Source organism: Hypomesus transpacificus, chromosome 11 (assembly GCF_021917145.1).
Source record: "Hypomesus transpacificus isolate Combined female chromosome 11, fHypTra1, whole genome shotgun sequence".
Classification (NCBI taxonomy): Eukaryota; Metazoa; Chordata; class Actinopteri; order Osmeriformes; family Osmeridae; genus Hypomesus; species Hypomesus transpacificus.
Window position 1 is genome coordinate 13,300,469 of NC_061070.1, and position 24,522 is coordinate 13,324,990.

Genomic DNA, 24,522 nt, shown 5'->3' on the forward strand with positions numbered 1-24,522 from the left:
ACAACTGTACCACATAGCATCTCTATCTTTCTTAAATCATTTCCTGCTAAGCATGTCCTGATAGTGAGATATGTAGTTCACTTGACTTACTTATTTACCAATAAATCTAAGAACATTTGAGAACACCTCTTTTTCTGCCCTTCTGTGTCCAGCAATGCGTGTGTAAGGTGTGTGTGCTATGTACGAACGTGTTTTTGTGGGTTTGAGGACAGGAATAGCCCACATGTTTGATATGGGAGGATTACGAATCTAGGACATGGCATTGCCAAATAAGAGATCTTATGTACTCAGACTTATAGTAGACATAATCACTTGTTATCCTTCTCTGAGGAGCAGATTATGCACCTGTTTCAATGGCCCTGTCTCTCTAGTCATGTAAACGTTTCTTCTCTATCTCTTTCCTACCCCCTATTCTTGGTTTTATTCTAATCACTCACTCCTCTTCCTCTCACCTTTCATCTGTCTATCTCCCGGGACCCCTGAAAGATGGACACTCATCCAACATAGCCATGCAGGCTCCAGTGGAGACTGGAGACCTCTGTGTAACCTGTCAAAGCCAGAGAAAGTGGAGCAGGCTCGGTGACAGCCTGAATCGCTCTTCCTCGCATGAATTATGCATGCTTCCAAGTATGGCCTTGTTTAGAAATGATTTCCGCTTTGGAAGAGTGAACAGAACTACTTTTTGAAAGTCAGCGTCCCCTTTTTTGTTGTTGCTGGTTGTTAAAGATCTCACCTGTTAGTTGTGACCTCGGGGTTAAAGTTGAAAAGTTAATGGGTGTGTAAACCATCATGGATCCTATTTCCTCAACCCACTGACCGTATTCTATCTCAAAGATTATTGTTGTGTGACAAAGCAGGGGATGATGGAACAGTGATGCAGTATAGTATCCGAACAGTGTTTCAACTGTACGGATGAAATGTGTTTCATCTGTTAGATTTTTTTCTAGGACGTTTTGTGTGCAGATAAGAGTTTTCGACTAAGTTTACTGGGTGCTTTTGGTTGTTTATTGGGACCAGGTCACATTTGGTGTACGTGTGTGATTGTGCATGTGCTAGTTATAGGGTCAGGTCATCTGTTTTTTGACTTTAGGATGTCTTGTCCAGTTGAAGGATAGGCTCTTTGTTTTCCAAGCCAGTGGGGGATTTCCTCCTCAAGACACTTATCTTCCTGGTCTAAGAATGAGCTTCCACCAATCAGCATCTGCTAACAGGGCTATTTTTGTGTGTGTTGACATGCTATTGTTCTTCAATTGGTTGGGGTTGGGAATTTTACATATGCAAACTCAACAGCTTTCTAAGGTCAATGACATAACATGTTGGCCTGCAAAAAGTAAGTGATTGTAGCTGGAAAACACTGAACATTGTTGAGTCAAAGTGTGCTGATAATATCAAGACTTTAGCTATAACTTCAGTTTCTGCTCCTTCAAAGCAAGATACTTAGCAGGGTAGTAGTCTCTAAACACAGGGATTATACCTCAGACCTTTACCTGGCACAGCTTCTAAGATCTAGATTGAACCTCTGTGCATACTTTGTAGACATGTAATTCATATGATTCGTAAGACTTGGCTAGTTCAGTAATCCATACGCCAACACTTTTTGTCAAGATGCTCAGCAAGTTGTAGGCCTGTGCTACCTGACACGTTTGACTTTGTAGTAGGGGTGGAACAGTAGGCCTACATGTATTCGTACCGAACCGTACGGTTCGGGGGTCACGGTTCGGTGCATGAAATTACACGGAGAATACCCTGTATAAGGGTATCAGTGTACCTTTCCACTCCTACTTTGTAGTGAAGACCAGACTTTGTAGTGCGGCTTTTTTTTATTTTTAAGATCACTTTGTCTGAAATAACATGACCACAATTACACAAGCCGTCCCTTTAGAAAACCCTATGAGTCTGGCCATAGTTTTCACCCTCTGCAAACAACAAGTCTTAGCCAAGACAGAATTGAACAATTACGCAAGACAATTGTGATCTCCTTTTGTTACATGGACAGGATGGTTATAAAATAGTAATAGAAATTGCTTATTGAGCCAGAGAGAACTTTGGCCGAGGTATTTAGCTGTTTCACGGTGGGGCATTGAGTGAGTGTGAGAGAGTAGGGATCAAAAGTAGGTAACAAAGGAGTATTTTGCGGTAAAGCATGTCTTTTTATTTTCTCTCATCATGGTTTGTAATTGTGTTGCTGCGGGCTCGCTGACCCAAAACCAAGATCTCTTTTGTCAGTTGTACGCTACCACAGTTTCACTACTGTATGTATTTCCCCTCACAAGTCCTCCCAAACATCATGCATTTCTGGTAAGTTTAATCAAGTGTGGCTTTCAGACACTCAGTAGCCCACTGCTAGCATTGCCCTTTTCAGCTCAGATACTGTACTTAATTCTTCTTCTCCCAGTGTGCTTCAATACTGTCTGCCTGACCGAGCCTGAAGATAGGACCCTCAGGCTGGAGTGAGCCTGGGTTTTTGCCTCTTCTGGTCAGCCATGCTCTCTGTGACTGGTCTGCACGTGCCCACCCTGCAGTCTGCACCCACGCTCTAAATCACACACCTCTCTCCACGGACTTTCACTGGCTTCTGTCATAATGCTAGCAGCACCCAGGACCCCCTCAGTCTTTTCTTACTATGATGTTCTGTGACTAAAGTGTTACAGTGAACAGATGTGACGCATAGAGATCTTGATGTTTCAAAGTTGTGCTTGGACTCCGAAACCTATGGTGTTCACTTAAGGGAAAGAGACAAACAAGTAAGCCTGTTCATACAAGTATGTCAGTTTTTTTCTCAGACTCTGCAAACTCTTTTTGATGTTTTTCCATCTTGCTGTGGTGTGCAGAGGTGTTATACAGTAGCTGCCTGCAGCATGTTGAGAGTGCGAGACCTACTATCTGTGTGGAGTAACACGTGGGAACTAGTGTTAGAGAAGTACTTAGCACTCTGAAGATCCTCTGCTTTCCCATGTCATTTATCTAGCCAGTTCAGGTTATTTTTGTCTCATATTTACTTTTTTTCTGTCTTCCCAAATAATGGTGCCAACAAATTATCCATGGAATTTGAGCAGCAGTACAGCTGTGTGTGGGCTGACTGCTGTTTGCAGACTGCTAGGTGGTGATGCAGACCTGTGCTGCAACCACGCAGCTGCGGTTATTCTGAGTGCTGTAATTTCCTGCCCTGATGACACTTGTGCTCTCAGCCCAGCTGATTGCAGTATTGATTCCCTCTCAGGGGGTTGTGAGTGTGACAGGCAGCATATCCCTCCTTGCCTCGAGGAAAAAGTATCCTCTGAATTGTAAACCACAAAGTAACCAAAGGTAGACCTCCAAAATCGGAGTCCCTCCAGGCCTCACTGTTGTGGGGGCAGGGAGACCCCAGAGGAGACAAGCTCATTCCAACGTAAGGCCTCATTTGAAACCCTCTCGAAGATGACCTGCTCTAATTAATTCTATAATGAGCCACCTTAAATTGTATTGCATAATTGAATGGCAAACCCTGTTAGACTTGTCACTCATTCTCCTCCTTGACGCCATTCTTGATCTCGAGGAGCAGATGACTAGTCGAGGGCCGTTTGTTGTGCCAATTAGAGCTAAGGACCCCCCTCCAACGCCTCCCTGTGGTCTCTGCTGGTAGTCCAGCTGGCTCACCCGGTTCCCCCCACCTCCCTCAGTCCCTGCCTCAATCAAAACCCTTCATCTAGGGAGGGTATTTTTAGACAGCCACATGCTCCCCTGAAAGCTAATAACCTCCTTTTTACTGGTGTGTCAACATTCCCAGGCTGTCGATCTGTTAGAGATATAGTGTCACATCCCACATTCCGAACCACCGAGGCATAACATCTTGCTACCATGATACCCTAATTCAAGAACATTATATTCAAGCATGACTGTAGCAATTAGCAGGATGCAGTATTGCGATGTAGTTTATTTAGTGTGCTTTACAGCCTAAATGTAGATTGTCATTCACAACACTGTACAAAATTAGCTGCAAATGGGGCTTTTTCTTCTGCATGTTCGGGGCCTTTGGGATCTGTTTTTTGGAACAGTATCACAGCCTAATAAAAATAGATTCCCACTGTGAACTTTTGAAGACACTGTTTTTGGTTGGGATGCTTTCCAAACATTTGTAGTGATGGAAGCCATTGGCAACATGGGCCTATTGTCTCATGGGAAATTCTGATTTGACAAGCAGATCCTTTTATCCCTGTCTGTATGGACGTAATGAATTCATTGTGCCATGTTAGATGAGAATTGATCCTTCCTCTGGACAGCAGATTTCGGAATGTTCCGTAAAGTCCTTTCAGAGGTGTGGAGAGAGGCAAGGTGAGAGATGGTCTTTCAACTCTGGAGACTAGAGAAGATTACTGGGCAGACTGGACCTGACGTGTGATAAAGGTCACATCCTCCAATCTTCTTTTCCTGGGCCGAGGACAATGGACTGACTTTCACACGTAGCCTCTACCTGGCCTCACACCAAGCTTCACACCAGCCTCTCACCAGCCTCTCCCTGGAGGCACTTATCCTCCACACACAAGCACAGTGATTATTGGTCTTCCGTCTTTGCTCATACCTGTGTATCTAAGTGGCTTATTTGAGGACTGTGCCGTCTGCACATTTGCTCTGCTCAGCCATTGCTACCAGGGCTGTTTGCTGCGGTGGCTGAATAGAGGAGGGGGAAGAGGAGGATGTGGTGGGAGAAGTGGAGGAGGCAGCAGCCAAGGAGTCATGTGAAGGGATTTGACTTTGCCCTCGTCCAGCCTGGCCTCTTTTATAGCGAAAAGTGCAAAAAATCCAGTAAGAGGCTTTTATTGCATTTCTTACACCTTCCTCTGACACACAGGATAAACAGCTGACACCTTCCACTATTTGACCCAGTCGTTGCTCAGAAAAGAGGGTGAAGGGAGAGACTTGGAGCTGCCCAGGTGTAAGGGGGTGTAGGCAAGGGTGAGAACTGGGTCTTTCTTGAGAACTTGAGATGGAAGAAAAGCAGTGTGGGTGGTGGAGATAAGTAGAGTTTTAGGGCAGAGATTGACGTCAACCAAAACAGGGGGGCGTGAGACGGAGTGAGAGAAAGAAAATAAGAGAGGAAGGAGTCATCGGCCTGCTCGGCAGGAGCAGGCTCATGTGGTGCCCATGTGTTTCCCAGCTGACCAGCGGGCTGTCTGTCTGCCATAGCTCTGTCGTCATCTCCACGCATATCTAGGTCCGCTCCATCTGCACCAGAACCGAAACACTCCGCCACAGAAAGGAGAGCTCCTCAGCGGCTGATAAGAAGACCAGGGGTCACTCGTGACCTTGGATTTTGTCCAAATATGTTTCCTTTTGTCAAAATCGTTTTTTTTTTTGTTTTGTCTCCTGTGAAGAACAATGAGAGTCGGTGGACATACAGTAATATCGCGGCTCCTTGAAGCAGTAGCTTGCTTGTTGACGAGTGGGGTTTTCCAGGGCTCATAATGGATCACTGCACGGTGTTAACTAAACGGAGGTGTTCCATGTAATTACTTTTCACATCTCATCCAAACCTTAGTAAGCCTCCTCGGCAGGAGGTTGTCATTCTGTGGTCGTTAGTCAGGGCTTCTCTCAACAACCCTTCCATGGCTGCTTAAAGAATACACCACTTTGATGACAGGAAAGTAGATCTTCACCAAAGCTTGAGTTGAGTCTTTAATTCCCTGAGTGGTCGGAAAAGTAGGCCGTCGACTGCAAAAACAGAAAAAGGGATGGGCAAAAAATGAGTGGGGACGAGATGGAGAAAGAGTCAGAGCGAGCGTGATGGCCCTAAAGAAAGGCTCTCGTCTATTTTTACTTTGCTGCCAGTGTAGCCCCGTCTCTAATTAACGGAAAATTAACTTTTGATAAGCTGTGGGAGGGTCGTGGTGCAGGACTGCAGATTTACAGTGCTGAGGAGAGGACCCGTTCCTACATTAGGTCCGTTCCTCTCTGGGGCCCCAGCCAGCACAGGGCCTCCGGGGTCTGTTCCCCAGGACCTGAGCCATTGCGCTCGGCAGAGATGGGTCATCTTAATTAGCACAGGGCCTCTAGAAAGAGTTCTTGTCAAACTGAGCGTGGAGCCAACTTTAGCTTGTATGGACTTTCTTCAAGTTCTGCTGTCGTGGTACTGGGGGGAGAGACCATTTTCCTGGCAAAGACAAGGGGGTTTGTTTGTAAAACTGTCAACGGTGTGGTTTTATTGTCTTATTAGTGTCTTGACAGTCGCCCTGGATGAGTGGGGGGTTCTTTCTCGTTGGTAACACACTACAGATGTGGTCAGGGCCAGTTGACACGTTTTTGGCTGTGGAGGTTCAACGATAAATTTGACTTAATTAGTCCAGGGGAGCCGCATGCATTTGGTATGTGTGTGAAAATCGTTTCTATACACAGGGCTCTTTGAAACGGCAATCACCGTTCCTAGAGGGATCTAAACAATGGAAAGACCTATAAATATCTCACTGTTTAGGAATGGCCTGCCATGGTTGTTTGAACCGGCGGATAGTCCTGTGGATCTGAAGGTCCTGCAGCTAGACGTAGAAAAACTGGGCCTTGACCTTGTTTCAAACCCTCCCACGTACAGCACACACACCTTGTTGTTGAATATTCTTCGACACTTACAGGTGCACATACAGGTTAGCAGGTGCAAGTGTTTTTACCACCTGACCTGTCGACAAATGAGGAAGGTGCGAAGGGTGGGTTTTGTCCCTCGTTTTTTGTTTTCTGTGTCTCTCTTCTCTCTTTCTTGCCCTTTTTCTTTTTCTCAGTATGACTAATGACAGGGTCCAGTGCTCATGTCCTTATATAGCCCTATGATCTGATCTGGCTGAGACTGAGGCTAGGGCTGGGACCATGTCTCTCTCTCTCTCTCTCTCTCTCTCTCTCTCTCTCTCTCTCTCTCACTCTCTCTCTCTCTCTCTCTTCACTCTCTCTCTCTCTCTCTTCACTCTCTCTCTCTCTCTCTCTCTCTCTCTCTCTCTCTCTCTCTCTCTCTCTCTCTCTCTCTCTCTCTCTCTCATACACTTGATATCACTCTTCTTTCTTTCTTTCTTTCTTTCTTTCTCACCCTCACATAAACGCACACTTCACAGATTTTTTCTCACAAGAAACACACACACAAACGGCCCTTGTTCATTCCCAGTTTAGGCCTACCAAGTGTAGACCTGGAGAGACTCAGGTGCTCCCAGCAACAGCCATGATGCCCTAACTAGGTCACACATGGGAGACTGTGACTCCTGCCACCACTGTGTGTCAGAGAGGATCAGCTCAGCCTGTTTTAGAAGTCAAACCAAAGGACTTGTTCATGATCGAACTGTGGATATTACTCTAGAGAAGGAGAAGTATATATTTTTTTCTCCCCAGGTTGCCATAGCGATGTGGTATTTTTAGAGTGCAAGACGTAACAGTATGATGCTCTGTTGCTGATGTGACCCAGAGATTCAGAGCTGCAGGTTGTGTTGTAGGCAGGCACCACCAGTCCAGTACAGATTGGCCTCCTCTCCACTGACTGTTCTTAATATAGTCTCCCTTTGCCTCAGAATGAACTCACACACGCCAGTTCATCAGACCCAGTTATCGACATGGGGAGATCTTTCCTTAAATGGTAGACTGCCCAAGGCTCTGTCTCGGTTTCCACCCTGCAAATGAAATGAAGTCCAGGGCTGGGGATGGCCTTTTAAAGTGTAGAGAAAGACCGATACATAGAGGGAAAAAGAGAGAGGGGAGAGTAAACTGTGGCGGCTGTTGTTGACATATACCCAGAGCTAACTGCAGAGCCAGAGAGAGATTACCTGATCATTGAGAAAAGCTACTGGAGGTGGGCTGCTTAAACTCAACACCAGCACACACGTATACACACATGACATTTTTTCACTGTGTTATTGCCATGGGCTGACGAGCTTCATTTGTTATTCGTAGGTGCCCCATCTGGTGTGTGTGTGTGTGTGTGTGGGGGGGGGGGGGGGGGGGGGCGCGTGTGTGTTTTGTGTGTCTGCTTCTGTGTCTGCTGCTACTGAATAAAAGACGCCCCATATTGTCACAGTTCAGTAATTGTGTCGCATTGGGGAGTTCACCCAAAGTGTCAAAGAAATGTTTTGTCAAAGAACAGTGGTTAACGGAAGCCTATCTCTCTTCTCTGTTTTGCAGCCTGAAAACCTCCAGAAGACATGGCTGAGAGAGTTTCTACCAGGTACGAGCACACCGCACAGGAGACACGCTCACATAGAGCACACCACACAGGAGACACGCTCACACAGAGCACACTGAACAGGAGACACCCTCACATAGAGCACACTGAACAGGAGACACCCTCACATAGAGCACACTGAACAGGAGACACGCTCACATAGAGCACACCGCACAGGAGACACCCTCACATAGAGCACACTGAACAGGAGACACGCTCACATAGAGCACACCGAACAGGAGACACGCTCACATAGAGCACACTGAACAGGAGACACCCTCACATAGAGCACACTGAACAGGAGACACCCTCACATAGAGCACACTGAACAGGAGACACCCTCACATAGAGCACACTGAACAGGAGACACCCTCACATAGAGCACACTGAACAGGAGGACACGCTCACATAGAGCACACTGAACAGGAGACACCCTCACATAGAGCACACTGAACAGGAGACACGCTCACATAGAGCACACCGCACAGGAGACACCCTCACATAGAGCACACTGAACAGGAGACACGCTCACATAGAGCACACCGAACAGGAGACACGCTCACATAGAGCACACTGAACAGGAGACACCCTCACATAGAGCACACTGAACAGGAGACACCCTCACATAGAGCACACTGAACAGGAGACACCCTCACATAGAGCACACTGAACAGGAGACACCCTCACATAGAGCACACTGAACAGGAGACACGCTCACATAGAGCACACTGAACAGGAGACACCCTCACATAGAGCACACCGAACAGGAGGACACGCTCACATAGAGCACACTGAACAGGAGACACGCTCACATAGAGCACACTGAACAGGAGACACCCTCACATAGAGCACACCGAACAGGAGACACGCTCACATAGAGCACACTGAACAGGAGACACCCTCACATAGAGCACACTGAACAGGAGACACGCTCACATAGAGCACACTGAACAGGAGACACGCTCACATAGAGCACACTGAACAGGAGACACCCTCACATAGAGCACACCACACAGGAGACACCCTCACATAGAGCACACTGAACAGGAGACACCCTCACATAGAGCACACTGAACAGGAGACACGCTCACATAGAGCACACTGAACAGGAGACACCCTCACATAGAGCACACCGAACAGGAGACACCCTCACATAGAGCACACCACACAGGAGACACGCTCACACAGAGCACACCACACAGGAGACACCCTCACACAGAGCACACCACACAGGAGACACCCTCACACAGAGCACACCACACAGGAGACACCCTCACACAGAGCACACCACACAGGAGACACGCTCCCATAGAGCACACCGCATCAGTATGACTTTGTTTAGACCTGCCGCAAGACCCTGTCTAGCACACATTTTCAATCCAAAGTCACTGACAGTGACAGAGCTGGGCGGAGTCTCTGTGCACGCCCAGTGGTGCCACTCACGATCTGGAGACCAGGACCAGGAGATGGTCGTGTCGGGATACGATCTAGACACGCACACAGCTTCCCTGTGACTCTCTCTGTGTGCTTGCAGGAGTAGATCAACCCTGTCATGAGGCTGGAACCACACAGTGCAGGCCAGAGTCACATGGGGCTCTTTTCACAATGTTCATAGTCTACTGTATGGCTGCTTTCATGTGCACTGTGAGCCCAGTGAATGCAAGTGCCGATGGCCCTTTGACGGTCACGTTTTTGTCACTGGAAACGGAATCATTGCACTCCTGACTTTTCCTGTCAGCTCGACTGCTTTTTGTACCGGCAGTTTGCTGTTGTTTCTCAAGTCTGACAACTTCCCACTTGTGGTGAGTGTGGGACAAATATTGAAACCCTAGCCGTTTTTCACGTTGTGCTCTATGAATGCACAATTATTAAATCCCCTGCACTCTTATTTGACTGTGTGTTGTCTTAAGTTGGAGGAAACACAAGCACCGTCGTATCCTTTAATCGCACCACAACATTTTCCACTGTGGCAGGGGAAGTAAGGCTACCGTCAGTTTGACAGGTGCTCGCTTTGTAATGAAAAATAGAGACAGGCATAGACAGTGGCATAGATAAGGACACAGGCAGGGGGGGACACAGGCAGGGGGACAGACATGGACACAACAAGGGGGACATGGGCATGAGGGAGGGGGACACAGAAATAAGTGTGTTGACAGAAAAGACACCAAGTCATCCAGTCTCATTGTCTCATAAAGAAGCATTCCCACTATTATTTCTGTAGAACCGCGGGTCATTTCTGCACCAGTGAAAGTGACAACCCACTATCGGGTGCCTTAGGAGGTGCTGGTCATGGCCTGCTGGTAGTTTGCCAGGGTCCTCTAATCACAGGGTACTGCCACAGGTCACCACTAACTGTAAGAGGATTTGGCCCAGGCTTATCCTAGGTTAACTGCATGAACACACACGCAGTCACAGCCACTGCTGCGCAGACTGTCTCTGCGTTGGCCTGGTGAGCCGAAGGAGCTTTTGTAAGAGGTGTGACGGTGGCCATCAGCCATTGACCTTAGAGATGCTCCAGGGTCAGTCTGGTCTCCTGCCTCTGGTCCCTGGTTGACCCTGCTGGGCTGTCCTTGTCAGTGGAGATCAGATCCAGGATCTGTTAGGTGGAGGTGGTGACTCTACTATGTAGCTAGAGGATAGGGGCAGTTTGAATGACCTGCCTCTGCTATATTAAGGTCATCTGAGAGCATGTATTTATCTGAGTTCTCAAGCAAACAAGTTGCAATCAATACTTTTAGACCTTTGTATCCGTACTCACACAGTAAATCATTTGTCTCACTGAAGGTATTTTTTTTTCTCTGAAATGGTTTGAACAGGATGCAAGTTAACTAGGTTTGGCTAAAACAAACAATAAACAGATTTTTGTTTGTGGAGCAATTGTAAAGACGGTCTCTTATTTGGGACATGCTGTAGGTAAATACATATGCGCACACACACACACATTTGTAATATGTTGACACACTCCACTTACGTCAAACTTATGTCAAATGTGTACATGTGAAAGTATGTTGAGCACAGGAAATGTGTGTAGTGGGTTTGTGTGTCAAACCAGCCCTGGGCCAGAACGCACAGAAACCAACATGCATTTCCCTAACCAGGATCATTTGACTCCCCTCTTAAAACAAGAGCAATGCCAAACATATCTGTGCAAATACTGTCTATTCACCATTCGTTTTTTTTAATATATATTTTTTTAACCATGTGGTTTTGTGACAAACATTACACACCCGGCAATGTTTGACTGAGTCAGGTTGCCGAGATGATGGTTCAGCTGTCTGTCTGCTCATCTGATGGGTGCATGGACACGACTGAGTCTCACCACTCTGAACTGGGTCCGCCAGGACACAACCACAGCATTTGGAACCCTAGTCTGGGCCCTGCATGCTCTGGCGAGTTGATGGCCTCATGATTTAAATGTTTGTTTTGATTTGTATGTGGGAAAGGGAGGGGAGGAGAGACAGACACAAATGGGGTAAGAGATAGAGATAAAGATAGAGGGAGAGGGAGAGATGAGAGAGTGAAAAGGAATAAGGGGGGGGAGGGTGAGAGAGAGAGAGCTGTGCTCCTGAGTGAACCGGCAGGCCTAACAGGCTCATGCCAGCTCGTTTGTGGGTGACGTCATGGAAACCAACACACTCTGGACTGGCTGGGCTATTGGGAACACCACCACTCACTGAATGGCAACATTTTTACCATCAGCTAGGCCCCACTTGATTTAACACAGACAAACACAAGCTTACACACATTACAGATGCTCTACTAACATAAATTCACACTGCACCCATGCTGTTTTCTGTGTTAGTTACTGGTATCAGTGCCATTAGTCATTAGTAGGACAAAATTGGTCAGAAAAACTGCGTTCTAGAACCACACTGCAAACACACACACTGGAAAGTCTTTATACTTAGACTTTGTTTTGGCGTCTTGACTTTGGCGTAGTTGAAAAACAACTGGGCTGCTCTGTGTAGTCGGTGATTCACTTCCATCCTAGAAAGAAGAGGAAATAGTTTGACTTGGTTTTTTGAGGTTACAAATAGCGCCTTTCTCCACCTGCCAGGATACGTAACGTGTTACACACGCATACATAAAGGTTTTTACATTGGCCAAACAACCAAAACCATGCCTGTTGGCCTTGTGTTGTGTATTTTTAGAAACATCAAGCAAAGATCGGCATCCATCAACTCAAGTCTTTAGCATAGGAGTCGGGGGCAGGCATCCCCCAGCCTCCAAATCCTCCAGGATTTATATCCAGATTAGGGCGGATATAAATGGGATTTTAGTGAAACAGTCTCCTCCTCCTCTAGGATTTGTAGGTTAGGAGACACCCTTCCCCCACCTCCTGCCAAAGACTTTCAGTTTCTGTCGTAGCTTGATGCTTCCTTTTCTAACACCTCCTTGTGTGACTTCCTGTTGTATTGGTACTCATGTCGATAAGTGTTTGGATGTGGTCTGATTGGTTGTTCTTACAAGATGATGGTTGGGTACAAAGGGGAATGTAGAGCTTTGTTCTCTAGCTTCTCCTCTCAAGCTGCTACTTCTCCTCGCTCTCTTCTTCCTGCAGTTTCTCTCTCCCATTTGCAATAAGCACGGTAGACTGGGGAAGATTTAATACCTTCATTTGGAAGCACAAATGTGATACTAATAGAGCTTATAGTAAGTACCTTATCACAAGTATACACTCTGATATTGAGTTGCAGTTGAACAATCATACCGTTTATTTGCATTGGAAAGCACTCTTAAAACCACGGGCCAGTGGGTTATCACTACTACTTTGTTTTTCTGCCTGTCTGTCTCTCTGTCTGTCTGTCTGTCTCTGTGTTTTCTGTCTGTCTCTGTCTTCTGTCGTTTGTCTGTCTGTCTGTCTGTCTGTGTCTCTCTCACCATCTGTTTCTCACCTTTTTCACTCTCTCTCTCTCTCTCTCTCTCTCTCTCTCTCTCTCTCTCTCTCTCTCTCTCTCTCTCTCTCTCTCTCTCTCTCTCTCTCTCTCTCTCTCTCTCTCTCTCTCTCTCTCTCTGTGTCTCTCTCTGTCTCTCTCTCTCTCTCTCTCTCTCTCTCTCTCTCTCTCTCTCTCTCTCTCTCTCTCTCTCTCTCTCTCTCTCTCTCTCTCTCTCTCTCTGTCTCTGTGTTGACTGGAGAGTGAAGGTGCAGCAGATTGTTAGAGTGTACGTGTCCCACTTCCCAAACGTGTGTCAGATCAGACAGCCCTCTATCCTTCACTCACTCACTCACTCACTCACTCACTCGTTCTATCAATACTCGTCCCCCTCCACCCCCCCTTACTTCTCTTTCTTTACATTATTTTCCACCAAACAGAGAGCATGTAATAGGACTCAGCCTCCTCACATTTCTGTTTATTAAATGCCCTCTGTCTGGATGTTCCTAAACACATAGGCCTGTTGTAGACTCACTGCACTGTGTGTTTGTGGTATTTGCACACCTTTGTATGTGTGCATTGCTTTTATGCTTGAATGCTGGTTTGTGCAAATGTTTGCAGTGTGGAAAGCATCAAATGGACAATGAATCCATTAAAAACAAGCCCATTTTAAATGCTCTAATCACAACGCACACACCTGAACGACAGCTCGCGCTCGCGAACACACACACACACAAACACACACCCCTTCTCTCCTATCAAATCCACACTGCTATTGAGAAGTAGGCCACCTGATGGTGGCAGAATATGATCAAATCGATCCTCATTCACAATGATGGCCTATGATGATGACTATCCCTCTCATATTGTCACTGTTGTTCGGCCCATTATGTCTCTGTATAGTTGTTAGCTGTTACCTATACTGACAGGTCAAACAAGGAGCCCTGTGGCTTCTACATTAGGATCATTCTGAAATGTGATTCCATGACTTTGTTTGGCCATCAAATACAGCCACCGAGTCCACAGTCTTAAGTTAACGATTCCACAGAAGCGGGATATACCGCCCACAGGGACTTGGGTGCTCCTGGCACTTCAAACACTGTCAGGATGGTGGAAGAGAAGTGTTAGGTCGTGGGAGGAGGAGGAAGTGGGGAGGGAGAGGGGGTGGAGGAACACCTCTTTGTCAAACATCTCACTGTCCTCACGACATCCTAGATGGCAGCAAGAGGGGGGGTGGGGGGGGGCAGCAGCGTCACTCCTCTGCGTGGTGTGTCTCAGAGGGAGTTCCTCCTCGTCAGCCAGGCTTCCTGGGTCTTAAAGCTGGTATGAGTGTGTACACAAGTTTTATAGCCTGGCATTTTACTGCCTCTGTGTTTAGGGCTATTAATAAAGGGAAGGCCACGGTGAAGCTTTAATGAACAGAAACGCAGATACCAACTGACATACTGTGCTGGGGTAGTTGTTTGGGGAAATGTTAAGGTGAGTAGTGGGGCTTTAGTTGTTTTGGTTTTTTTTTACCATTTGTTTGATCAGACCAATGTTTGAATCATTGATTTAATTAGTTTCTGATCTTGAATGTGTGTGAAGCTGGTTTTATGGTTTGGAAAAAACAAACAGCATGCTGTACACTTGAGACACACACTCACTCACACACACACACACACACACACACACACACACACACACACACGGTATTGGTTGACTAAAGCTCCTTGAAGCTCATGACCTTTTCAGTGGAAGCTGATAGGTTCACTAATCTTTCAAGTTTGAGAACCTGTGTTTCTAGAGCCCGGTTCCTGGGTCATCCAGCTAAGTGACAAGCCATGGGTTGATGGAAAATCCATAGTGTTATTGCCATACATTACTTTGATTTGATTTGGCTTGTAGTGCATAATGCAACCTGGGGTCTTGGGGGTCGGTGGGGGTAGGCCTCTGGTCCTGGGGCTGTCCCAGGCCTAACACCCCCAAGGGGGCAACATATCCTGGGTGACATTGATCTACGGCCCCTGCCCCACTATCCACCGGCCAACTTGTGAGTGCCTATGAGTGCTGTAATTCAGTTCTCTATGGATTTTCCAATAATGGGTCGGCACCTTGGAACACTCGTCCAGTGCACTCACAAACACCTCGTAGTGGAGGTGGGGTGAGGGGGGGGAGATGGGGTGCAGGTCATGTGACTCTAGAGGGGGCTTTCTGGTTATTGTTACTGATGGAAATTATTTGCATCCAGTCAATTTGATGATAATCTAAGCGAATGAATGAATGAAACGGCTTATTTTCCACCACATCATATTAAACCTAGTTTTGCCATTCAACCTTATTCTGCATTCAATCTCAACACAGACCATCCATATGTCTCTGTGTGTAAGTGTGTGTGTGTAAGTGTGTGTGTGTGCGTGGGTACTGTAGCGATAAAGCTGTAGCACGTCATGAAGACATCAGGGTCTCATCCAGCTCCCACCCGTGGTGGTCTGAGCTGGTGGGGGGTGCGAGTGAAGAGATCAGCGAGTTCCATATCCTGTTAACCCTGTCCCCTTTCCTCCTCCCCCATCCCAGACTGTCCACACACACAAGCCCCACTTCATAGCTGTGCACTGTCAAGAGGTCGGCGGCAAGAACTACGAAGCTTCCATGACACATGTGGACTGTTTCGTCAAGTAAGTCCCCTTGAATCCTCGTGTGTGTGTGTGTGTGTGTCACACTACATGACGTTCTGAGGCTGCATCCACTTTCCTTCCATCTCTGCTAGAGGTGACTGGTGTCACATGATTATAACTCCCCCTCTGGTGACGTCTCAAACACGCCACATACATTTAGAAGTTTAAATTGTTCCCGTAGGCTAGGGTATGTTCATACACAGAGGAAATTGCATGAAAAACACTGACATTCAGATCAACATCTGTTATTTGAGGCGTTTTGAATATTGTGTGTTAATAGTGAAGGTATGGTATCAGATTGATTGTTGATATAACGCTAGAAAATATGCTGTTTTTGCGACTCTGTGTGTGTTTCCTCTATTAGAGAGCTGCTGTCCAGTGATGCCATGAAGGAGTACAACAGAGCCCGCGTCTACCTCGATGAAAACTACAAATCCCAGGAGCATTTCACAGTGAGTGCCACGAATCGCTGGTCCATTGGCCATGCTGAGACCTTGTTCATGCTTTTTGAGGGAAGGGCGGGCAACATCAAAGAGCACTTAGTTCAGCCACTGTCAATAATATCCATCACAAAGTCATACCAGGTCATGAGTAGCAGCTCTTTTGGTGTTGTAGGGTTGGGATAGACAGGTTTTTTCTGGACCTGCAGTAATAGTGCAGAACCACAAGATGGTGCTAGGGTATTTCAAATGAGACTGAATTCTCAGAAATCTGCACAGTTCTTGACTTTAAAACTATATTGCTGGGTAAATGTTTTCGTTGGATAGCATATACCTGTCTGCTCTCCAGTCTTCATACCATCCTGCCTTTCCAAACACAACTGGTCATTGCTCATATGTAAAAAAAATGTCAAATAAAAACTTGTTATATATTGGAAGTTGCAGAATATTTTAATCAAGTTGCCACAGGCTTTTGACCAGACTTTTTCCCTCAGTAAATCAGTTAGGGTTAGTCCACTTTAAATGCTGTCACATGTATAAGTGGTGCTACCACAAAGGCAGTCGCATGTGTTGGCCACTTGGTGGAGCCAGATACTCAGTCATGATTCCAGCTTCAGCTCTCTCTGTCTCTCTCTTTGTCTCTCTCTTTGTCTCTCTCTATGTCTCTCTCTCTCTGTCTCTCTCTCTCTCTCTCTCTCTCTCTCTCTCTCTCTCTCTCTCTCTCTCTCTCTCTCTCTCTCTCTCTCTGGTCTCTCTCTCTCTCTGGTCTCTCTCTCTCTCTCTCTGACACTCAAACACCCACTTTATAACACTCTTTATTCAGTTCAGAATATTGTTTATCAGTAAATTTACCAGGAGACTCGGAGCAGGTGAGAGTTAAGCCGCATGCCACAGAGGGAGCCGAGCAGATGAATTGGTGGGATTTAGATACTGACTACCACACAGTGTAGTCGGGGCAACTGAACAGCAGCAGTTAGGATTCTTGTCAGTATCTGATATCACCACGGTACACTGCTCCCCTCGACAACAAACACTCATAAATCACACCGTCCCGAGACAAATCTGCTCTTTTCATAAACATATTAAGGGACGTATTACAAACGTTGGCCTTTTGTGGAAATAATTAACTCTGTGTATCAGTGAATTGAAAAGGATAGCTGCTTATTTAAATTTGTTTCAGACTCACATTTACTTTTTAATTCCCACACCACGGATGCAGAATGCAGTTGTGCCTCTGTAAATCAACTTGCAGAAGAGAGACACCAGATGTGTCTTGTATGATGTTAGATATCGAAATCTCTGGCATTTGTAAATATGAAGAGACTCCTCACTCAGGGCTTGCCATTTAGCCTGGATGACATCACTCGTGTTTGATTTTGCAACCTTCGATTTTTCTCTGCGGGAGGTAGTTGTTTGTTGTCTGTTCCGTCTGTCAATTCTCAGATAATGTAAGTTGACACACAGCATGTGTGTCGGGCTCTGGGTTTGTGTGTAAGTGTGTGTTTGGAAATGGCAGTTGTGTGTGTGTGTGTGAATGTGTTTTCTTTGGAACTGGCTTTAAGTGGTGTCTGTGTTTTCTTTGGAACTGGCTATTGTGTGTGTGTGTGTGTGATTATGATCTTCTCTGGGACCGTTTAATTACATTCCAGATGGAAGCATGCTCACCAAACCGCTGAATGTGTCAGAGTCAAAGAGGGCTGTACACCCAGGAGGCAGGATATCACAGAGTAGGGACACAGGTGGCTCTGTACTGTACTGTCTTCAGGTGCATTCCTCACTACCTCAGGAGTCAGGTTGCCACTTTTTCTGTCTGTCTCTCTCTGAATCCTACATGCTCTCACCAAAGCCAGACTAGAGCAGGACAAAGCAGGCTAAAGCAGGACACAGCAGGCTGGAGCAGGACACAGCAGGACACAGCAGGCTGGAGCAGGACACAGCTGGATAGAGCAGGACACAGCTGGATAGAGCAGGACACAGCTGGATAGAGCAGGACACAGCTGGATAGAGCAGGACACAGCTGGATAGAGCAGGATAGAGCAGGACACAGCAGGCTGGAGCAGGACACAGCAGGACACAGCAGGCTGGAGCAGGACACAGCTGGATAGAGCAGGACACAGCTGGATAGAGCAGGACACAGCTGGATAGAGCAGGACACAGCTGGATAGAGCAGGACACAGCTGGATAGAGCAGGATAGAGCAGGACACAGCGGGGACACAGCGGGGACACAGCAGGACACAGCAGGACACAGCAGGACAGAGCAGGACAGAGCAGGACAGAGCAGGACAGAGCAGCCCAGCTGGTACATCTAGCTGTGTTATCTCCAGCCAAGCTTGGTTAATGTTGACAGTGGAAGGATCCAGGCCAGCAGGGCAGCCTCCACACTTCTCTTCCCCGGGGAGATGGGGAAGAAGTGGGGAGGCCTTGAGTGACACGTCCCTCTCTGGCTACGGCCAGGTCTGGTGTTTTACAGCCCTGTTAAGGTATACAGCAGGTAAAATGTCAATTAGGAAAGCCCGCCCTGATAACTCAACTCCCAATCCACTTGTTCCAGGCCATTAATATTTATCATGGGCCCAGCCCTGGGGCCTCATGTGGAATGATGTTCACTAATGCGTATCATCGCCTGACACGCACACACTCTCCCACATAATACACACACGCCTGTACCTGCATGCTTCTTTCTTTGCTCATACCTTCCTTATGGGGGGAACCTTTACAAGATTCATTGAATGCCCCGGCACTTTCTCTCTCTCTCTCTCTCTCTCTCTCTCTCTCTCTCTCTCTCTCTCTCTCTCTCTCTCTCTCTCGCACTCGCACTCGCACTCGCACTCGCACTCGCACACGCACTCGCACAGACACATCCCTACATCCCCCCCGTACACTCAGCCCTCAGTTGTTCCAGGGCATTTTAATGGGAAATTAAAGGCGTCTTGGTCTACAGGACAGGAGTGAGAGGCGGCCGAGAGAGGATAAATCAGACTCTGAGGTCTGACAGGAAGGAAGCTGCTTCGTTACCACTGTGTGTGTGTGTGTATGCGTGCGTGTGTGTGTGGTCGGTCTCCTAGCAGCTGCGGCCCGTCATGTCACCTTAATCAGTTTAGGTGGTGTGTGCTGGGTGCTGGACCTGACGGCTGCTGTGTGGACGCTCTGATTGGATTTCCCCTCTCGCGCTGGAGAGACGCAGAGGGCAGGGGGGTGTTGTCACCCTGAGAGACAGCACTCTCCCATCAACTCTGTCTATCCAGTTAGTTCCCACACATGCACAGTATACATGCATAGTATACACACACACACAGAGCGAACAAACTACTAAAATGTAGGCCAACATGCACACAATCCACAAACACTGCAATCACTTTGGCTTATCAGCATCAGTTGATTGTTTTGTCCAAGGTCTTCACGGTCTACACCGCGACAACAACAGGCACACAAAGCATTTAGTAATCTTATAACTTTGCCTCCTTTCTCCTATCCCCCCCCCCCCCCCCCAAAAAAAAGTACTTCAGTTCTGCCCCCCTCTGATCCTCAGCAGTGGTTCGGTCCATCCAGAGGCTCTGTCTGTGGCTGGGAGAAAAGACGTGTGTGTGGTCCTTTCCTCCCCGGGCAGTCTGGGATGGGGTGGTCGTGGTGGAGCGTATTGTGTAGCGTGTCGTGCCGTGCTCGTCTTCCCTCAGTCCCAGGCTCTGTTCCAGCCATGTTGTGCCATGCTCGTCTTCCCTCAGTCCCAGGCTCTGTTCCAGCCGTGTCATGGGGCTGCCAGCGACACCTCAGCCTGCCGCAAAATCCAAAGGCCCTAATTCCTCCCTCCAGCAGCACGCTCTAATGCAATCATCAAACCTGCACCCTCGACGTTCGGCTCAGCCCACCACGGGAATTTATGAACACTTAGTGTCCCTCTGCGCTGACAGGGGCGTCCCTGTGTGTGTGTGTGTGTGTGTGTGTGTGTGTGCAGGCGTTACGTGTGTTAGGGAGTGTGTACGCATGCATTTCATTCCAATTGTGTCAACTACACTCAAAGCGTATTTCCTCGACGCGGCCCTACCTACTTTTATACTAGCCAAGAGGGGGTAGTTCCCTGCTTTACCCTTTTAGAAGCCATTTAGACACACATACGTACGTGCGCACACTCTCACACACACACACACACACACACACAGAGTGGGGTCAGAGTGAGGGGGTCGCAACACTGGTTTTACACACGCAGGTTAACGAGCGGGACTTGCGGGGCAGATCCGCCCTCCCCCCTCCCCATGTTCTCCTCTCTGTGCGTTTGTGAGACTGTGCCGAGAGCATAAGCAGGTTAAAATATGGCTAACGAAATCTAAACGCTCTTATTTCAATATGGTGAGAAGTACAGAGCAGACCGAGGCCATTTGAATGGAGTAGATGTCAGAGCAGTAATATTGTTGGGCCATAACTCTACCTCGCCATCACTCATGCACTCAGGGCATGCACATAAGTGCATACAAACACTCACTCACACCCACGAGCGCACACATGGACACACACACACACACACTCACATACTCTCTCTGAGGATGTGTTGAGCGACAATCAATGAATCTGCCATCAGACGTGAATTATGAGGAAGGGAGAGCAGACTCTGGCTCCCTGGAATATTTTTTGGGTGGAAAATGTATATATAATTAATGGATTGTGTACAGACGCAGAGAAATTGATGCATTTATTACAAGGAGCCTAATCTACGAAACTGAGTCTGTGCCCTCCTCCAGCCCATCACCACGATGAGCATCTGACATACTATTGTAGAGACACACACACACACACAGTCCACCCCTCATAAACTGTGCTCTGATAAAGTGTTTGTGTATGGTGAGATTGGTTTAGTGGGGGCCGCAGGATCTGACTGGGGAGTAAATCAGCCCTGTCCTGGTGGTGTGTTTTTTTAGGGTGTGTGTGTGTGTGTGTGGGTTGGGGTGGTTGTTTGGAGGGGGTGGGGGGTCGACAGGCACAGATAATGATGTGATTCCAGCGTGCTGCCCCCCCCCCTCCTCCTCCCCCACCGTACGTTATGATGTGTTGCCCCCCAGCCGGTGAGGGGGGCAGAGTGAAGGTGAGCCTGTCATATCGATCTTTTTAGCGCTAAAATATGAGCCACTTTACTCTGCTCCCCAGCGCAGTGATGTGAAAAATAATAACTCGGACCCAAATTAAAAATATTGATCGCCGAGGAGGTGTTGAGAGCAAATAAACACCCTCTGAAGGATTTTTTTTAACGTCCCTCCCTCCCTCCCGCCCTCCTTCCTCCCTCCATCCCCCCCTCTCCCCCTTCCTCACCCATCCCCAAGAGACAGGGCAGGGTCAGTGATGCTGGTTGGCCAGACTGTAAATACATCTGCCCATCTCATCTCTTCTACATCCCCCAGAATCCTTAGCAACATCTCACTCGACTGCCTGGCTATGTTCCCTATTGTTCCCTCAAATGAGCCAACCAGGAAGTTGCTCCTCCATCCACTCTGCTGTTGATTGATTGGGTCTTGACTGTATAATCTGGCTTCAGCTGGGCTCAGTTCAATTTCCTCAGTCATAATTTTTTGCGCATCTGAGCTTGACTTTTATTTCTTGCTGTTGAACAGATGAGCTGCCAGTGGGCCATGGAACGGGTGGGAAAACAATTGCCACAAGGTTAATTTTATGGCCTGCTCCCATGCATTTGTGAACAGGCAAGAGGTGTCCCCTGTCTGGGTCCTGATGAATGGTCGGACATACCTAGTGAGCACTGAGCAGGAAGCAAAATGAGAGGGGAGAGGCCATGCATGTGGAAGGCCACCACTCTAAACCGCCTCGCCTCGCCGCAAATCGAAATAAGAATTCTCTGACATGTAAAAATTGGATCTCTAATATTCTTTGAAAGATGTCCAGTTTTCGTTGACAAAGAATTAACTTAATCACTACCCATCTCCCCTCCACACAATTCTGACCTGGGTTAAGTAGTTTCAATACCACATAATGGGACAATGTCACAAATCTAAACAAAAATTGACTACTTCCTGGGAATTCTAAATTCTGAAGAACATGTGTCTTTCATAGTCAGGTTTGTAGATATTTCTTGGAACTTAGAGAGGGGGTTTAGAACAGAAGCCGTCTCTGTGGAGAAAGAGAGAGAGAGGATCACATGCTGCATGCTGACATCAGGGAGATGATGGTTGCCAACGGTTCCATGGTTCTCCTGTGGGGAACAGTTCTCCTGGTGAAAGCTACTCTGGCGTTGATATTGATTCTCCCCACAGTGGCGCTAGTGCTGGCGCTAGCAGTTCATTTGCATGGCCCAACTGACCCAGGCAGACACTGGCCATTATATCCCCATTAGCTAATCTCTCTGGTTTGATTTCCATAATCCTCCAGCTATAGAGGCCTCTCACAGCCCAGCACTACAGAGAAGACATACCCCCTCCCTTCAGCAAGCCCCCCAAAGACCTGCGATGCAACATTGACACACACACACACACTGACTTTGTCTCCCTTTAAAAAAGTAATAGTAACCCTCTCACAATTATAAACGCTAACCCTAACACATTCTAAGAATATTCATACTCACTGTAGACATCTTATCTTGCTCCTACTTTGTTATTGTACTGATGATATATTCCTATCGTAATGACCAGTGTGATGTCTGAGTAACAGTTTCTCGTGTCTGTGCATCTGTGAGTGAACGATGTGATTATAATGTGTGTGCCAGGCTGACAGATGTTGATGTGTGTGTGATTCGGTGTTAAACGGCGCCTGTAAGGCGCCTTTATTAACATGTGGATCAGATTGTTGCCTATCTGCTTGTGCAACAGATTACGCCCTCAGGAACAGCGTCATATTTCACCTGCTCCCCCACTTTCACCTTGTGTTCATAATGTTGTACAGCTGTTAGGGATCCAATTGATTGTTCTCTCCGTTTAAAAATGTCATTTTGATTTGGCTGCTTCTGTAATTCATTTGTTGCCGAGTTGACCTGTAATTTTGCTGATACGTATTCGTACTATGTCATTTAGCAGAGATAGCGTGCTAGTGGAAGCGGTGCTATGGATGAACTGTCCATAACCAAGGAGACCACACCTTCCTGTATCTCCATTTCCTAGACGATCCCACTTGCCCTGTCCTGTTGCGGAAACGGCATCAAATTGATCATGTCTCCAGCGTCAAATTGATCTTAATCTCCTTTGCTGCAATTGTCCTGAAGTGACAGTTGGCATTGATTGCCATGGAGCTCTTGCCACCCCCAGCCTCTCCAAACGAGCTGATAATTAATAAGGCCTGCTCCACAAACACCATCTAACAGACACCCTGATGGATCGGACCGCCTGGACGCTCGGCTGCGAGAAGGCCCCCCCCTCTCCAGGTCTCTGCCAGGCCCCCAGGTGTCCACTGGAGCGCCTGATCAGAAATGCAGAGCAGCGCCCCAGCTCATTAAACACCCAAAGGTTGCCTTTGTTTTTCACCGCACTGTTTTCTGATCGTTTCCGTATTGGCAGTCATTTAATAATTCATGGGGCTGTGGCGTCCATAGCTGTCGCAGGATAGGGGCTCTGAGATATACAGGACGAACAAACCACAACAGTTTGTACTGTAGTTCAGGGAAATATGACCAGTCATGAATCATGAGTATTCGAGCATTTACCAGGGCAAATCTGAGTAACTGTACATAGTACTGAAACACAGCTACTCTGCCAAGAGGAATATAATGAAATGAGACTGTTAACCACTCATGCAGTAAATGTCTTATACTATGACAGTAGACCTGTATTATGGACACTGGTTGTACAAGCTTATTGTGGTCAGCTGGAAGACCTGGTTTCCATGGGAATAGCAGTGGTGGGCCGATTGGACAGATCCGGAAGTGATCCATCGGCCTGTGCAAATGGCCTCCCTTAATCACCACATCCACTCTCTGTCTGTCAGCGCTTGCCTCGTTAGCAGCTAAATGTGAGATATGGAAGTGTCCTGAGCCGCGGAGGAAATTCTGTTTGGCTTCTGAGCTGGAGACTTAGTGAAGCTGGATGGGAACGTGCTCTGTGCAGGCTGTTTGGGGTTTCCACAGTGGAGGTAAGACTTCCTCTGTGCGTGTGCGCGCGTGTTTCTGTGTGTCCTTTAGGGAGTTGGTTTAGAATTCCCAGTGTGGCCCATAAGCAGTCAGATTGGTGTAATTGGTGAGTCAGGTTGGTAGGAGTCTGTGGTTTGGGGTTAGTCTCTGTGCCTGCGGCCATGAGCTTCTGTAAATAACACTCTACAGTGTGATCATCTAATTTCCCCTTTCACTTACACACCACCTCACACAGATAAGACAACTGCCTGAGGTGCTCCGAATGCGCACACACACACACACACTTAAGGAAGGTTTACGTTAGAGCCCATTTATTTCACTCAAACTATCACAATG

General features: G+C 47.3%; 1 protein-coding gene across 1 annotated transcript in view; it reads left to right on the forward strand.

Moving 5' to 3' along the window:
- Positions 1 to 24,522, forward strand: part of LOC124473755 (inositol polyphosphate-5-phosphatase A) — a 96,493-nt gene that overhangs the window by 14,328 nt on the left and 57,643 nt on the right. The window contains exons 2-4 of the mRNA XM_047029419.1: positions 8,122 to 8,159; positions 15,588 to 15,692; positions 16,057 to 16,144. Coding sequence (XP_046885375.1) covers positions 8,122 to 8,159; positions 15,588 to 15,692; positions 16,057 to 16,144 — 231 coding nt within the window. The remainder of the gene's footprint in view (positions 1 to 8,121; positions 8,160 to 15,587; positions 15,693 to 16,056; positions 16,145 to 24,522) is intronic.